Source organism: Myzus persicae, unplaced genomic scaffold (assembly GCF_001856785.1).
Source record: "Myzus persicae strain clone G006 unplaced genomic scaffold, MPER_G0061.0, whole genome shotgun sequence".
NCBI lineage: Eukaryota > Metazoa > Arthropoda > Insecta > Hemiptera > Aphididae > Myzus > Myzus persicae.
In genome coordinates this window covers 365,529-382,304 of record NW_019100626.1, presented here as the reverse complement: position 1 = coordinate 382,304, position 16,776 = coordinate 365,529, and the positions used below count along the sequence as shown (strand labels likewise).

At 37.2% G+C, this 16,776-nt stretch overlaps 1 protein-coding gene across 8 annotated transcripts in view; it reads left to right on the top strand.

Annotated features, from left to right (window-relative positions):
- The window catches only part of LOC111037473 (ephrin type-B receptor 1-B), a 135,583-nt gene that overhangs the window by 39,107 nt on the left and 79,700 nt on the right, over positions 1-16,776 (top strand). For all 8 annotated transcript variants that reach the window (XM_022320123.1, XM_022320116.1, XM_022320107.1 and 5 more), the window contains exon 2: positions 12,204-12,433. In XM_022320123.1, the coding sequence (XP_022175815.1) occupies positions 12,277-12,433 (157 nt within the window). In that variant the 5' untranslated portion in view covers positions 12,204-12,276. The remainder of the gene's footprint in view (positions 1-12,203; positions 12,434-16,776) is intronic.

The window sequence follows — 16,776 nt, the reverse complement described above, 5'->3', positions numbered from 1 at the left end:
ATCCAAATATGTTACGGAAACTAGCTATCGCCATGAAATAGTTAAGTGTAATAAATCGTACTCGGAGAGGCGACAATTTTTATTTTTTTATTAAATTATCCGGATTGCTGAGAGTATATATTATGGGTGTATATAGAAAGTAATTTTTGACCCCGGGAGTCATCAGGAAATTACGTGGTCGTCATATATAATAACTATATATAAGTGAGATTTAAGGAAAACATCTTCAGACAGCACTTTCACACCAATAAAATACCAGCACGGAATGCTGGTATGCTGAGCACAATATGGTCATTTATCACCTTGTGCAACATAATATGATCAAGGGTTGGAAAACATTTATTTTGTGCTTTCCGATTGTTCCGGTTTAAAAACTCCCACAAAACGATCACCATGCATATTTTTGATTGTCGTCATTTTGTATCGGGTCAGGCCGTGTGCATTAAAAAATGTATATTGATGCTCAAATGCTCAATCACAGCATAACTCACTTACAAAATACTAAATAGTAGGTACTTTGTATAATATCGTGGTGGTAATATATTATTATTAGTATCCCTTAAGCGTCTGTATATTTTCTTTTGTTCGTGGCTTTTATTATCTATTTATATTATATAGTGTTTACGATATATTTTCATAAGATCAAAACAACCACTCCGATTTCGGTTGAAATTTGACGTTAAAATATTAAGGGTAAAATAGATAATGAGAGGTTTTTGCGATCTTGGTCAAGTTAATACTCGACACCTGTCAAACGGGACCCCACCCGCTTGTACCTTATGATCGATGAGACCGTGATTGATTGATCCCTTTTAATGCGCCACCCTCTTGCGACTTTTTCTCCCGGACGTTGCCACGACCAATTATGACGTATCGACGACGAGCCGCCAAGTGCTGCTGTTCGTGCGCTGCCTGTTAACTGACGCATAGGGCGAGGGAAACTGACATTCACAAACGACCTTTTTGTCTTTTGCACTGACCATATTGCGATATCTTTGTTTCCACAAAAATAATCGATTTACTCGTTTTCTTTGTATCCAATATTTAATTCCAACCCGGTTAAAAGTATTAATATCGCATTTCTATCGCAGTAGTTTTTGTTAGTTAAAGTTTGTTCAATATAATTAAAAATATCTCTCGAACTCCTCAATTAAATCGTCTACATATTATAATATGCGTATAATGTCTTATGTATTAACAAATCGTTGAACCAAAAGTGTTTTATACTTATAACACAATCTATAATTATATGTAGGTATAATGGTATATATTTATTCTTCGTTTAAAATTAGTTTATTTGTTGCAATTCCTATTAAGTAATATTAATTGCCAAGTTCTATAAAGTATGTATTTATATATTATATTGATCAAACCTTTCAGCTGAAGAGTATGTGCATCGTAGCGTGCTTAGTTGTGTCACATTTTGTAATAATTACGTGCAAGTAATATCCGTATAAATATAATAAATATGTCAAATTGACGGTGGAATAAAATAATTAAAATACAGAATACCTGCACAGTATTATTTCACAAAGAATATCGTGCGTCTTTATATTATTATTATGTTGTTTTTTTTTTTTTTTTAATGTTTGTCGCATGATAATCTGATAGAAAACTGCGAATAAAATATTACTTATTTTGATGTTCGTCCGGTGTGACGACTGTCTCATACTCACATGGATCGTATTGTTTTTATATTCACCACATAATTATTTTCGTAGAAATTTCATACGAAGGTAACGGTTGAGAAAATAATCGAATATTTTGCAAAAAAAAAAAAAAATGTTAAGGAGGACGAAGCTAAAACTGCACAATGACCATTTGTGGTTATTTCCCATAGGATATGCATATAATATGTATTAAATATAATCTCTTTTTTGTTTAACGATATTGCAAAAAAAAATGGAAGACGTTTTCTATTTTGACACGTCACGTTTACACGTCGAAACGAAGGTGGGGGTGGGATGAATCGTATATGGGACAGTTTTACAGTCGGGGCGATTGCGTATTCGAGTGGAAACAGTCGAGTATACCTACTCGCTCCTACACACAGATGATGAGGTATGTGTAATGTGTATATTGTGTGGACTATAATGTAGAGGGTGAGCACCGTAATAGGCGCAATGCAGTATAATGGATAGGACGGCCAAAACGCATTGTACTCCTAAACTCACGAGTTTCAGGGGAAACGCCAAGGGGCGAATAAAAATCGGGCAAACGAAAATAATGTACGTAAATAAATTGTCGACGGAGAGGGAAAACCAACGGCTCGAGGCCAAAAAAAGAAAAAAGGGAACGGAAAACTTTGAAAAATACACACACACAAGTTCTATTGTTCAATCTTTTGTGTTTTGCCCGAGGCCTGGGCGGCGGTGGTGGCGTAGTCTGTTAGGATTGTTAGGGGCGGGGGGTTGTATTCGATTTATCAGCCGGAAGAACCGTTGTCAAACGAAAGAAAAATTTGTTTTGCAAATAAAATATACTCGATTTTTTTTCTTTTAAATCTCCCAAAGAACAACAAACCAAATATAACATATGACTTTTTAGTTTTTATTCGTCGGGGGCAGTATCGAATCGATCGATGTGTGTTTGTTTCGACGAACAAACAAAAACGGCGCTCTTAATTTGTTTACGTATACATTTTTATGACCGGTAGTGTGAAAACATTTAGAACGTCATTAACGATTTGACATTTTAAACGATAATTAAAAACGGAACACACACAGTAGCGTTCGTTGCTCATTAGAACAAAAACTCGTTAAACACACATAATATAACACAACATTTTATTGTATAGGTTCGATCCAATAAATACGAGCAAGAGGACAAAAGTGTAATCGAAAACATGTGTTGTGTGCGTGATAAAATCTAAAAGACCTCACTGCTGAATATTGTTAAGGGTTTTATAAACGTACAGCTATGATAGTGTTATGGTATATAATATATTATTCTTGCGACTCGAGTACATTTAGATATGAATCATATTGCATTTACATAATATAGATGTGTATATATTATATTATATATATATATCGATACTGTGCCGTTCGTGTTATATTCTATCACACAAAGTGGAAATTTGAGGGTGGGAGGGACTTGGAAGGGCCAAGCCCCCCGAATATTATTCGTATTTTTTGTAAAATTAATTTTAAAACTATTGAGTAGGTATTGATAGTTATTATAATTAAGTTATACAAAGTGATGTATCAAGAAAAGGCTGAGAACTTGAGAACTATCCAAAATTGTTTCAACTTACTATCTATACTCAATGCAATTAGTACTTACCAAGTAGTATTGATAATGAAAATAATATTCGACGATTTTTTGAAAAGAATATAGGGCAATAATCTTACCATATTTTTTGTGATATTTATTATCCTATAATATACTATAAGTACTATACTATACTATACAAGCAAACATATTATATTTTATCTAAAATATAATACGTGCAATCGGTAGATCTTTATCCAATGACATGATAAAAAATGAATATAACATAATTATATTAGCTATTTAGAAGGTGTTGTGCACAGCCACGTATTATATAAATTATAATAATTTAACCCTCTCCCAATGAAATTGTAAAGTTTGTCCACCTATACTGCCAGATATTATTAACATTTTGCTATTGGTTCACTAGCTGCTCGCGCATCTCGTCATAAAAACGTCATAATTATTATATTGTTAACGTCATCGACACGGTGCTGAAATCCGGCGAGTGTGACATGCGTGCAGTCTCTCCGGTTGGTGAAAAATCGATCGGTCCTAATTTCTTCCGTCACATAAAATACAATACTATTCTTCGGAGAAATGTTTAACCATTTGTCGTGGCCGTCATTTTATCGGAGCGCGAACAGTACAATGTACCTATTAAATACAATATCTATTAATGTTGTATTATATATTATTCTAATGTGAAAATCACTTCGTTAACGATCTCCGTGCCCAAACAAAAAGCCATTTGTTTGTTAGTAAGTGCGTATTACGTAGGCATAATAATAATATCATCATCGCAACAGCGTGGTGCAGGCCTCGTCGGCAGTGCAGTGAATTTAACTGCTGTTGCAGGTCGGTCGATTGTCGACTGTGTCGCGCGTGCATGTGTACCTATACCTACACATATTTATTATACATGAACGGTAATTTATCGTTTTTCACGTGGCGACCGCGTACACACACATCGGCCTTGTTTATTATTATTTTTGTTTTAACTAGAAGTACACCAAGCACCGTTAAATCGCTAATGGCTACCGCCGACCGTTGGGTAATGAAATACAAAAATTAAAACGCGGGAGCCCCATCAGTGTGTTAGTGTACTATGGTACGATAGGTGACTGATGGCCGCCACCGTGTTCGACACCGGACAATTAATAACTCCGTGGCTTCTATTGCATATTAGTTTTTTTTTTTTTACATAAATCACGTCCAAGAAACAAAATAATAAAACTAAGCAGTAAGCGGTAGACGTGTTCGTTTAATTATTATGCATTCGAAAGTACAACAAAAAGTAAAAATCGTTATTATTTCCTGCGGGAGTACAAAATTCAGCTTGTCGATTATTGGTAGCTAGATATTGTGCTTAAGTATTTTGTTTCGTAGATAACACGTTTAACAGCAAAACTCGCTAGTAGGTTCACAGGTGAACATCCAGCCAGTTAATTCTTAATGTCATGTGTAAGACGTATGTACCTACCTAAAGTGGAACGTTCTATCGAATAACCATAATAATAACTCATGTTCAGTAATAGTGAGAACGGCTTCTAGTTTTTAAACAACGTATCATTAACCAATATAGAGGTATCCGTCTAATAATATCGTGTTGTCTTGATATATATATTTTCTTAATTATTTTGTTTCATGAAACAATAAATAACCGTAGCGCAAGTAATTAAAATCTATCAAAAAAAATAAACAAAACAATAACATATCCAAAACGAGGCAGCCGTGTACATTATTATACATTTATTGTTGGCCTCGGTTGTGTAAATATACACACTTTGGTTAAAAAAATGTCGACGTGTGTTCAAGATATTGAAAACAATTGAACTAGATCGCAGTGAGATACGAGAAGATAACTCGTCGCCTATAGACTATAGTGCCTACACCATATCGGAATCATTATAAACGAAGGGCATCGAAGCGAATACGAACCGAAAAGGAGTCGGACATGTCCAATTGTATTCAACGATGCATGTTGAATTCTCAAAATGCCAGGGTCGGGATCAAAGTAAATATTGAAATTTACTAATGATATCGACGGAGGAAAAAAAGTAAGAACGCTTCAAATAATATGCGTGGCACGGATATAAATATATATACATCGAAGGGGATTATAAATAAAAGGAAAACTGATGGTGTGTACCAGATTAATAAGAGGAAGTTTAAAAGAGGGACCTAGATAGATACGGAAAAAATCGACATAAAAATAAATTGAAACGATTTATAAAGAGCCATTCATTGTGCATTGGCTATGGGATGTACATTTTAGACGTACTTGTAATAAACGAGAAAGTCGTCTGACGGAAATGAGTTGAAAAAAGAGGTTAGACGGAATTTGTGGATCGGACATGTATGTGTATGTATATGTATGTATGTGTTATGGCGGCGTATAACTCATTTGTAAGGCGACTGTCGAAAACAAAACGATTTAGGAGAGGAAAGAAAATAATAAAAGTATTTTGGAATTGTGCATTTGTGATAGTTATCTCTAAGACAATTTTTCTTGACGTAAAAAGTTTAATCATGGCATGGTGGAAACACGGGGTCTTAAAGTTTGAGTTTGACGATATTTTGTCGGTTTGAAATTACTTTGTCGCTTTAAGGTGTCAACGCAGAGGAGCTTTACGTGTATAATATGTCTTATAGTCAATAGTCAGACACCCGAGTCACTGTATAAACACCGTGTTTCGGTGAAGAGGGTGAAAATTCTATAGGGAGAAAGATACACGATAACAAGCACACGGTGTTTTCGCCCGCATCTCGGTAAAGCGCCCTGCTAACTGCTGTCGTTGATTGATCGGCAACGGTGGCAGCCGATTAAACTTGAGTAGAAATTTGTCTCGTAAACTCGACTTTCTATTAATTGACACCCTGGGCCTGCAGCGGGAAGTATATTTCATACGGTTAATCTCGGAGGTTCGGAAATTAATTTCATCTCACCGAATTGTTGTAAGCACATGATATTATATTATATTATACACTGTAGCTAGGTAGCAAGCTATTCATAATGAACTACAAGTTGTATGCGCGGAAGCTGGTGGTTGCAATAAATTATATCCTGAGTTCGAGAAGTTATTCCTATTATATTATTGTCATTAAACTCTGGACGGAGAATATTATATAGGCAAATGATTTCCTGCGATTTAACAATATAAGTATAAACTACCCACGACTGTTGTATTCGCAAAACATCTGAAAAGTATAATAACAGTACCTACTGTTAAATATTACTTCGAAAAACGCATGCGTGGGTAACCTGCACGGTGTATACTGACACGGCACCGGATTCCGTAGTGATCTTTACACGACTGCAACATATTATAATCCTAGAAATTAATCATTGTAAAAAGCGAGAGCGGTGGAGGGAGGTTGATGGATGCTGTGGCGACTGTCGGGTTCTCTGGCGCGAAGGAGATGTTTACGGCCAATTTCGTGATTCACGACCTCCAACCACCGCCACCGAACGGCAGCCGCCGCCATCGACGACGACGACGACGACGACGACGACGAATTCACGGCGACGACATCTTAATCGCGTAATTGCCTATTAACCTCTCGGCGGCGGCATCGGCGGTCTCGTCGTTCAGTGCGCGGCGTTCAAAACGCACGCGGAATCAAAGCGCACATTTTCCACCAGATATTCCGTTTCTGAATGCGTTCAACGCGACATCTAATAATTATAATTATAATTATAATAATAATACAAACGCGGTATTCTTAATGGATCATGGGAGCTCGTGTATGACATAACGATAATTGATCACACACACACACACACACACACACTCGCACTCGCATTATATATACGTTGCAGTTCGTTCCAGAAATTGATTAACCGGTCTCTCCGGTCTCCGTCGCTGTTTCTCTGTCTCGCGCGCACTCTCCGTCTATATCTTTTTTTCCCTAACGTTTTCCCGTGTGTCTCGCATTATATTATTCTTCTCGGGGGCTTTGTCCGGTGGCCCGCGCTCGCCCGTCTGTTTGTTCTCCTCGTGCAGCGGTGTGCTTCTGCTGCCGTGGCGGCGATCCAGACAAACCGGTTTTCGGTGCGCACTCTTTATATTATTCTTATTATTATTATTATTACTATACCAGCCGACGCCGCCACCGCCGCCGCCGCCGCCTCGGATTCCTCGGATTCACCGTCGTCTCGGTGTATCGGTGTCTCTCGGCCCCGGACGGTCGTCGTCGTCGCTCGCGAGCGCGCGCGCGCGCGCGAGTCCCGACCAATTTACGCATTGTTTTTCATTATTATTATTTTCCTCTCGGGTCCGAAAAGATAGCGCGAATCGCGTCGCGCGATCGTCTGTCGCCGTCGCGAGTCGGGTCGGCTGCCGCAAATAAAAATATATTCTTTTCTTATTTTTCAATTTTAATTACCACCACTGGGAATATTATAATATATTATTATATAATGTGTGGCGGTGGCGAGGCACATATTATTATTATACGCATACACACCAATCGTCCATCTGCCTCAGTGCAGCGTGCAGCGTGCAGCGTGTGCGCCGTCTACGGGTCGACTTATCATCTATCTATCGTTTTATATGGGCGTGTGGGGGGGGGGGTACGCATAAAATATTGGCGTTCGAGTCGTAGGCGTTCGTTACAAGTGTGAGCGAGAGCTAGCGAGTGAGTAGGCACTAGGTATAGTTTTCTTCTCCGCGACTATTACTACTTAGCTGTGCGATGTATACCAGATTGTGCGTGTGTGCCCATATACATACACGACGGATTTCTTCAAGCTATTATTATTGTTATTTTTTTTTCCAATTCTAATTTGGAGGACGACGAGAAACGCTGAACGGCGCTCGCGCATATGTGTGTGTGTGTCCGTACGGAGTCTTGAGATAAAAACCACCACCGGTCGGTCACTTAAAATCCAATTCCATACACAATAATACGCATTATTATTAAACGAATGTTCATGTTTCACACGTATAATCGTCGATACAGATCGTCGTCATTTAACCGTGACTCTTGGGTTATTTTTTTTTACAAATTTGGTTTTAAACGACAAAATAACTCCACATATAATATTATATTATCATTAAAAACGATTGTAAATTAAAAAGTTCGTACGTAAGTAATCACACACTGCACTAATATTATATTAATTCTCTGTGTTACAAACGCTTGTCAAAACTAATCATTATTAAATATACCTTGGAAGTTATTAGTGGTTTACTGGTGTTGTAAAACTTTTGTATACGTTTTGCGTCAAATTGCACACCGATATTTTCGACGTGTGGGTGCAAAAAAATAATAATTATGTATTTTTACAATTTTAAACTATATTATTTGTTCTCTGATTTCAAAACCATATAGTCATTTTTACACGGATGTAAAGTGAAGAAATTAATTGTGTTTGGTATTTACAATAGATCCCACACAATTAATAATATCCCACCAAGGCCGTGTCGGAAGACTTCAAAAACATTTCACTTATTTTATAATATTATACCTTTACGATGCATTATATATTTATACGGCATCTATTCGTGTTTATAAAATGTCGTACTATACGTACCGCAACTTAAATCAAAATGTACGTATAGGATTTACGGTTGTTATAACAATATATCTATATCAGAGTACAATATTATATCCCAGGGAGCATAATATTTTAGAAAAATAAAAACGTCAAATCCTTAATTGACGTGGGAATGAATTAAAACCTGATTAATTTTATTCAATATTCATGGGCCGACCAAGTAGAATAATATCTTATGTCGTATATTTATTAGTTGTTTGTATATATACATATATATATATCGTATATTATGTATAGTATGTGTGACATAATATTGAATTATACCTATTCCGTCAATATTTTAAATTTTTATAAAAAAAAAAAAAACTTTATTTGTCACCGTTTTGAAGTTCTCACAAATGCAATAATAATGATGTTCGGTCTTAAAAGTTTTGATTCATCGAAATACGAAACAGTATTGAAGATAATAAAACAATATGGACGAAAAATGTTTTGGGTTTTGTTTCATGTAGGCCGAACAATGAAAATGAAAAAATGTCAACGTAAATTGTTTCTTGCAACGTCAGTAATATGATGTGTATTATATTGCACGATCTCGGGTACCAACCACACACATTTATTAGCCATATTAATGCCGTAAAAACTAACCATTGTGTGTGATGTGTAGTACGTTTAACTCTGTGGAATCGCGTTAAGGGGAGAGATTATTCCGTTTTATATTATTTTTTTTTCATATCCATCTATAACTCGCGCACCCTTTAAAACGTCACGTCCGAATCGATATCGACGCGCATCACTTACTACTGCCTGCCGCAGCAGCAGTAACAGCAACAGCAGCCGCCGCGCCGTCAATCGCGACTGCGGGACACAAAAGGAAGAAGAGTCTATGTATTAGTATTATTATTATATATATATTATACACCTAACCCTCCCCCCACGCGGTGATGCACGGCACTAACCTGGACCGCGGGGTGGGATGTAGTCCTCATAATAATAATACGGAAAAAAATCTGTGAAACCACCACCGTAAAAAAAAAAACCAAAAAGAACCAAATCGCCAGAACGACGAAATCCCATCAAACCCGCGTAATGGTATTTTCAAACGGAGCGTTATTAACGCGGAGGATATTGTATTATTATTATTATTATTATTATTATACAATCGATGGAAACATATTTTTCGCCTGGCCGAGCGCGTTCATTTTATATCATATATCTGATCGACGTGCGTGCGCCTGCACATATAGCTAGGTACATAGGTAGTCGTCTACTCGCGTTCTGATCGGTATATGGCCACATATACACATAAATATGTCTTATTATATAATTTTTTTTTCTATGCGCTAGAAAATAATTGTTAATTATTTATACGTATAATATTATGTATAAGATACAGAGGGAGGGTGTAAGCAGCGATGATGACGTGTGTGTGTGTGTGTGTGTGTGTGAGTACGAACGCGCGTAAAGAAGATTGTCGTCTACCGATAAAAAATAATAATAAAAAAAAAAAAACCGAAGCATTTGTCAAGTACTCCGGTGAACTCGGTTGACCCCACTTCACCGCCGCCCTGCCACACGGAGACCCATAAATCACGGACGCCATACCGCCCGCGCGACCGTTCCAGTTTAATGAGTTTGTTATTATTTTAGTCGCATTGTATATTATATCGTCGCGCGTGTGCCTTATAAGCGGATAAGTCGTCGAACACCACCGGTCAGCAGTCGACGTGTGTTTATACGAGAAATACTAGAAAGAGAGAGAAATAGTAATCCTATTCCTCCTCATCCTGGTTAGGTTTTCTGGGATCAGGCGGGGGGAGGGGGTGAGTACACAAAGTCTGCCGTTCCTTTTTTCCTTTTTCTGCCATTCTTTCACATAATGTATTAAAATTCAACGATGAGTGCAATTTAAAACATGCACACGCTGCACAAATATGTGTATAGTCACCGACCAGTTTGAACATGCCATTATATTTTTTGTACATTATTTTAACGGTATATTATAATATGACGGACGATGGTAACATTGCATCTGCTGCAGCGCTGTTGACAAACCGCAATCACTGCAGGTAATTCCAAGTCTCCGGGTGGCCTGTCTATGCGTCTTCTTCGACGTTCACTGCCGAGTCCAATCTGATTCAGCCAACACAATATTAGACCTTTGTTATCATTCGTATTATTATATGTTATATGGTTTACTAGCTCTGACTGTATAGAGTACAAGATAACCTGGACGACCGTTCCCGGTACAAGGAGTAGGTGTGGTTCTACTGTGGATATAGTTAACAGAATATTTTGTAATTTTATAGATAATACATAAAAATGTTGCCCTTTGAAGTAGAAAGAATAATAGTGGTCCTTGTACATTTAGTAGAGTGGTGATGTTTTTATGAAGCTTGCCTGTGAGTTTCAATAACTCAAGCAGCCACTGTTACGTATAATATGTGTAATAAAATCTTTGGTCAGCAATCACCGCGGTCGTCGTCTGCCGACTTTCTACGCACAATGGATATTGTACTCGTTTCCACTGAAGGGCTTCTGATCAAAAACTCGTGAATTATTTCTGACCACTGTAGAATGAGTTTCGGCGCGAACAAACACAATTCATGCGCGGAATCTCAAGTACCTATTACATAAGTATTATGGGACATTATTACATCTATTATAAATTATAATACGCAATTATACGACCAACCTATACCTAATAAACCTAATATACCTAATAATAATATATGATGATAATGATAGTCGGGCGCGGCTGGTGACGACGAAGACGACGGTCGGTCTTACAGTGTGCCGCGCATAAACGACGGCTTTTATTGGACAATCGTCTTTTATGGGCGGAAAACAAAAAGTACAAAAATGTCAACATCGGCAGCTCGGAAGGACACTAATTGGAAACTAGATGGACAGTTTTGCGCGAGGGGCGACGACGGCGGCGGCGGCGGCAGATGCCGAAGATAACGTCAGCGGAACAATGGGGGGGACGGAGCAAAAAAAATGTATAATATAATAACTATAATAAACGGGACCTTTCGATGGTGACTTTAGAAGTCATTATCAAACGCACCACACTGCATACACATACCTATATGCGATCTCGCGGCACTATAGGTAATATTATTATTATTGCCCGTAATATACGATTGCGCAGACCGGAGCAATAATAATAATAATAATAATAATAATAATAATAATAATAATAATGACAACGCTCAGCCCCGTCGCCGGTGCACTTGTCAACTGTGTGCATGTGCAGTATATAATATTATTCTATATATTATTATAATATTATAATGATATTGTTGTGTAAATGTGCAGCGATCTCCGTATACAATAATTGTGTGCATATAATTGTCACGTGATACAATGACGTTATTTTTTACGCGGTACCTATATATTCGAATTGTGTTGTAGAAGCGCCCAAGTGTATTGTATATTATGTTATGTGCGTGTGTATAATATTCGTTTGTTTGTGTGTCCGCAGGAAAGAAAAACGTTCAGCAATGAGGAGGAGGTAGCCGTCGCCACTAACCGTCGCAGCCGCCGCCACTGCCGTCATGCACAAGTATCACCAACACCACTGCGACGACAGCAGCCATCACCACCATCGGCACAACCACCATCATCACCTCAACCGTCACCACCGATGCTGTCTCGCCGCGGTGTTTCTGCTGCTGGCCGTCGCGATCGTCAGCCCCGGACGAGCCGAACACGGTAAGCACACCACCAGCATTGTATTTTTTTTTTAGATGTAGGCGCACGAATAGTGTCTAATAACGCACCAATGGCGGCATTTTATATTATGATTTTATTGTATTGTATCGTCGGGCGCTGTGCTTTCTACAACACCAATATCAACCGTTATTGTTGTGTTTCGGATCGGAAATGGCCGACATATGGCACACTAGAAAAACCCACTCGACTATAACTCGTGATACTTACAATATTATAATATAATAATATATTATATTGTAGTATAGGTAGGCAATAAGTATCGTGTTTCGATGACACATACCCGCCCACCGGTGCAGTGTTCCTCTCCACCGCGTTCAGCCCCTTGTCGAGTCGTCCCTGCAACAGCAGCGCCAAGACCATAGCATAGTACTTACCTACATCCGATTAAAATGTAATGTATTACGTTTTTAATGTGGCGAATTATTGTGTTTTCGGTGTACGCGGTAAGACACTAAATACGCGACGCAGATATATTTACGATAGCCCGCGATCGTTGTATCCAAATATTCGTATTTTTTTCTTTTCATTTTTTTTTTTTATACCTAACCGATTTATCGCCACCGCCATCACTCCTGCTCCCGTGTACGGCGTTCATTTGTTTTGTTAGTGTTTTACAAATATTAGTTTAATACTTGCCGACTTGGGAAAGTATATGCACGGAAATATACTCAGCGGTTCCCATAAAAAAAATACGTATCCGGTCGTTAAAATGTCACGTGTCTCACGTAAAAACACGTCTCCAACGGTACACTCGTAAATTACCGCATCGTGGTGTGTTCGTGTATAATGTATATACAGCACTGTGTACTTTATGGGCTATTTTTTTTTTAATTTTAAAATCAGAATCGATCGTAGTCAAGTTTTAATGTTTTACACGTATTCTGTTTTAGACTATTACTACACGGAATAATTAATAGAATACTTGTCATGTAAATATTATTCATCGACTTTTATTTAAATACTGAATGTGACATTATAAACATTTCGTCATGAGTTTTTATTTTTTTATTAAATTTTTTATTTTTTAATCTATTTTTTTTTTTTTAATTTTTTATTTTTTACCTACATTATTCTAATAACTCTATCTTTGAGTTCGGTCATATATGATTATCGAAATAACTGCAGTGCAGTGTCATTTTAATAGTTTAGGTATATAATAATTGGGACGTAACCGAAAGTTACCGAGCGTATATTTTATGTTTTTTAATTCTCTATAGTGTGTATTTAGTTAGTATTTTATATAAACTGAATTACGGTGTAACAATATTGTTATAAACTTAAAAACTATTTCACAATTTTTTTTGTTCTGGAATCTGAACAATGCTCTGAAAACATTAGTCACCCTCTCCCGGCAAATTTGCATTCGTATTTTATATAGTATATAACTATTATACACTTCTAATATATATATTTTTATCGTAAAAACTTCCAACTCTCATTTTCTCTCCAGTATCCACTAACCATAATAGCTTCCTAGTCTATAGACTATACCCACTATTTTCATATCGCTCGGTGCGTACTGCACTGTCTATATAGTTTAATCTTGATTTCTGATTCGTAATGTAGAATGAGGGGGGCGCCAAAGTCGTGTGTATATACGGCACCAAAACACATTATATTACTTAATTCGTATCTTAATGTTTTCATCGTCCATATTTCTGCACTGTGAATATCCGATATTGAATATTGTATTATAAATTAAAATATCCTACTCTATATTAATATATATGTTTGTTACATTCGCAATGGGCTATGTCCAATTTTAATACTTCCACACTCCCAAATAACTTGTAAAATGTATTTGCTTTCACGAGACTTTATATTTTAATAATTTTTAATAATAATACTGACACGCGAGATTTGATTACGTCCACGTTGAACATTTTTTTTTTTAGAAGTTTTTTCCAGACATATTTCGGTATACGACTTTCACTATAGTGCTATTTCAAGAGTAGCTCATCACACACGTCATCGGTTTGTCTGACGTGAACGATATATTTTTGTGGTCGGTCGCTGCGAATAAAAGTCTTTCTCTAAAACGTTGAACTTATCTTTTTTTTCACACACACAAACATTTGTATGATTAAACGACGACATGCAGCGTGCGTCCCCGAAATTGAAATTCCTGTTTTATATATACGCGACGACAACGCACTGAGAAAAAGCGATCGAAACATCTACATAATATATTATTCCGTCTAGACTACCTATTTTAAGTCATAATTTTATACTACAGTAGATACTAGATATCCATCGTAACCGTTACTGAATTTTTATTTTTTACCATATGCGTTCACACATATAGGAGGTACTTACGGCTACTATACGGCCATACCACAACAACTGTACCGCTATTACTTATACGTACACGCGTTATTATTGTATTTTTAACACACACACACAAACAAACGCGCGTATTAATCTTTCATTTTCTATGCACACAACAACGACGGCGCACGGGCGACGGCCAATCATCGCAGTAGGAACGAATTTCGTGCGCGCATTCTTAAATCAACATGCCCGGAGACTCCCCGGGGCCTTTTCCCGCACGACCGTCCTCCACCCCGCCGCCACCTTCCGGTTTTCGTGTACCCGCCACCGCCGGAGCGGTCTGTAAACGCGCGTGACGTTCTCGATATTATTATATTATTCTCTCTCGGCGTCTCGCGGTCCGTATCATTTTATGGAGCCGTTTAAAAACAAAACAAAACTATATAAATAACGTATAAGGTACACACGAGGTAATTTAACATATTTCTCCTCTACCTATATATTATAATACATATACTCGTATATATTACATATACAATGTGCACACATACAGATACACACACACACACACACACACACGCACACGCACACGCACACGCGCACACACAACCTGACATACGAGTGAAACCAACACCATTATCGTCTAGATATATGTATACACCGGACTCTTCTCTATGTACTTGCTATTATATTGTATAACTTTGGTATATAACCTTCATTGGTCGAAACCGTTCAACTCGTTCCAATGTATTACATCAGATATAGATATACATTTATATATGCGGAAATTTCGGTGCGGGCACCCTCCCGCTAAGACTTAACCCCAGTGACTCTATGTATGTATATGATACTTTATTATGTATTGTGTGTATGAATATATGTAACATATGTGTATATTTGTGACGGGGTCGTCTGTAATGTATATATATATAATGTATTATGTATAATGTATATACAATGTGTACAATAGCACTGTGTAGCTGGCGAGCAATAACTTTTACGACGTCCATTACGCTTTGATGGGCGAAACCACGAAACGCTTCTAATGTGTCCATCATTCTTGTTGCCGCTGTGCCAGTAGAGGCTTTCCGGGGGACCAAAAAAAAGTCGCCAACATTGCTGCACATGGGCAAATGGGTCGTAAATGAGATATATTGAACGTAATCGGTGTCTTGAAACACTACGCGAACTATCAACTTTATATATATATATATTATATATGTATATATATTATATATATATTGCGATTTCACCCGAAGCTTTAATATATATAAGTATGCGCAAAGGGAGTGGGGAGGAGGTGATTTCAAAAAACGTCGTGAGGAAAATATGTCCCTCCGATCTGTACAGGATCGTGGTAACAGCTTTTTAAACCGTTACGGCTACCATCCATAACGCTAAATGCGTTCAATAAACGTTTTTCTACTCTCGTTTTTGCCAACGCTTTATATATATATATATATATATATATATTTGTTTTGTTTTTTCGGTTTTTTATGAGCACTCACGACTACGGATTTTTAAAAATCGCTTAGAAATGAAACAAATACATATTTTTTTTGTTCTGATATTATTTTTTTGTCGAATAAATCATTTCAAGCGTCCATTGCCACGGGACTTTTAGAACTTAAAACCCGGCTTAACTCGTACATACACACTTACATAACTGTCAAACATATATACACCAGTGTCCAGGAAATATATAGTTTTGTTTTGTTTTGGAATCCATCATACACGTGCTGTGTACACATAAACGGCGGTAGTCTTCTTGGAAAACCATAATAAATTCCAAAATAATCAAACATGCGTACAAATTACAAACGAATTGTTTGCCCAGAACAAATAATAATTAAACCCTGAATGGACTAGAGGTGTATTAAATAAATGTTCATCACGCGTGTCCCGGGAAAAACTTGACGTTGACGCGTTTTTCGATTATTATTACACCATCACATAAGCTAAGCAGCTAAAGAAAAACATACACATTAAAATCGTATAAGTGCATAGAATATACATATACTTTATTAATATACACGTAACCGGGCCGCCCG